Raw genomic sequence first — 796 nt, 5'->3', positions numbered from 1 at the left:
GTCCCAGGCGGTCACCCATCCAAGTACTAACCGAGCCCGACGTTGCTTAACTTCAGTGATCGGACGAGAACTGGTGCTTTCAACGTGGTATGGCCGTAGACATTATATAGAAATTTTTCTGGCGGGTCTTTCTCGCAAAACAGGGGAAAATACCAGCAAAATGGAGTCTCCAGCGCAAAAGGGAGTCTACAGCACTCGGTGTTCCCAGGCGGTCACCCATCCAAGTACTAACCGAGCCCGACGTTGCTTAACTTCAGTGATCGGACGAGAACTGGTGCTTTCAACGCGGTATGGCCGTAGACATTATATAGAAATTTTTCTGGCGGGTCTTTCTCGCAAAACAGGGGAAAATACCAGCAAAATGGAGTCTCCAGCGCAAAAGGGAGTCTACAGCACTCGGTGTTCCCAGGCGGTCACCCATCCAAGTACTAACCGAGCCCGACGTTGCTTAACTTCAGTGATCGGACGAGAACTGGTGCTTTCAACGTGGTATGGCGGTAGACATTACATAGAAATATTTCTGGCGGGTCTTTCTCGCAAAACAGGGGAAAAAACCAGCAAAATGGAGTCTACAGCACTCGGTGTTCCCAGGCGGTCACCCATCCAAGTACTAACCGAGCCCGACGTTGCTTAACTTCAGTGATCGGACGAGAACTGGTGCTTTCAAGGTGGTATGGCCGTAAACATTATATAGAAATTTTTCTGGCGGGTCTTTCTCGCAAAACAGGGGAAAATACCAGCAAAATGGAGTCTCCAGCGCAAAAGGGAGTCTACAGCACTCGGTGTTCCCAGGCGG

At 50.1% G+C, this 796-nt stretch overlaps 1 protein-coding gene across 1 annotated transcript; it reads left to right on the top strand.

The window, feature by feature from the left end:
- Positions 1–160: 160 nt before the first annotated feature.
- Positions 161–634, top strand: LOTGIDRAFT_119488 (hypothetical protein; the record flags this gene model as incomplete). Its single annotated transcript, XM_009057852.1, has 1 exon — positions 161–634. The coding sequence occupies one exon, from the start codon at positions 161–163 to the stop codon at positions 632–634; it is 474 nt and encodes a 157-aa protein (XP_009056100.1).
- Positions 635–796: the final 162 nt, after the last annotated feature.

This window comes from Lottia gigantea (assembly GCF_000327385.1).
Source record: "Lottia gigantea unplaced genomic scaffold LOTGIsca_31, whole genome shotgun sequence".
Taxonomy (NCBI): Eukaryota; Metazoa; Mollusca; class Gastropoda; family Lottiidae; genus Lottia; species Lottia gigantea.
Note: the sequence above shows the minus strand (reverse complement) of the source record. Positions and strands in the feature narration are given on the sequence as shown.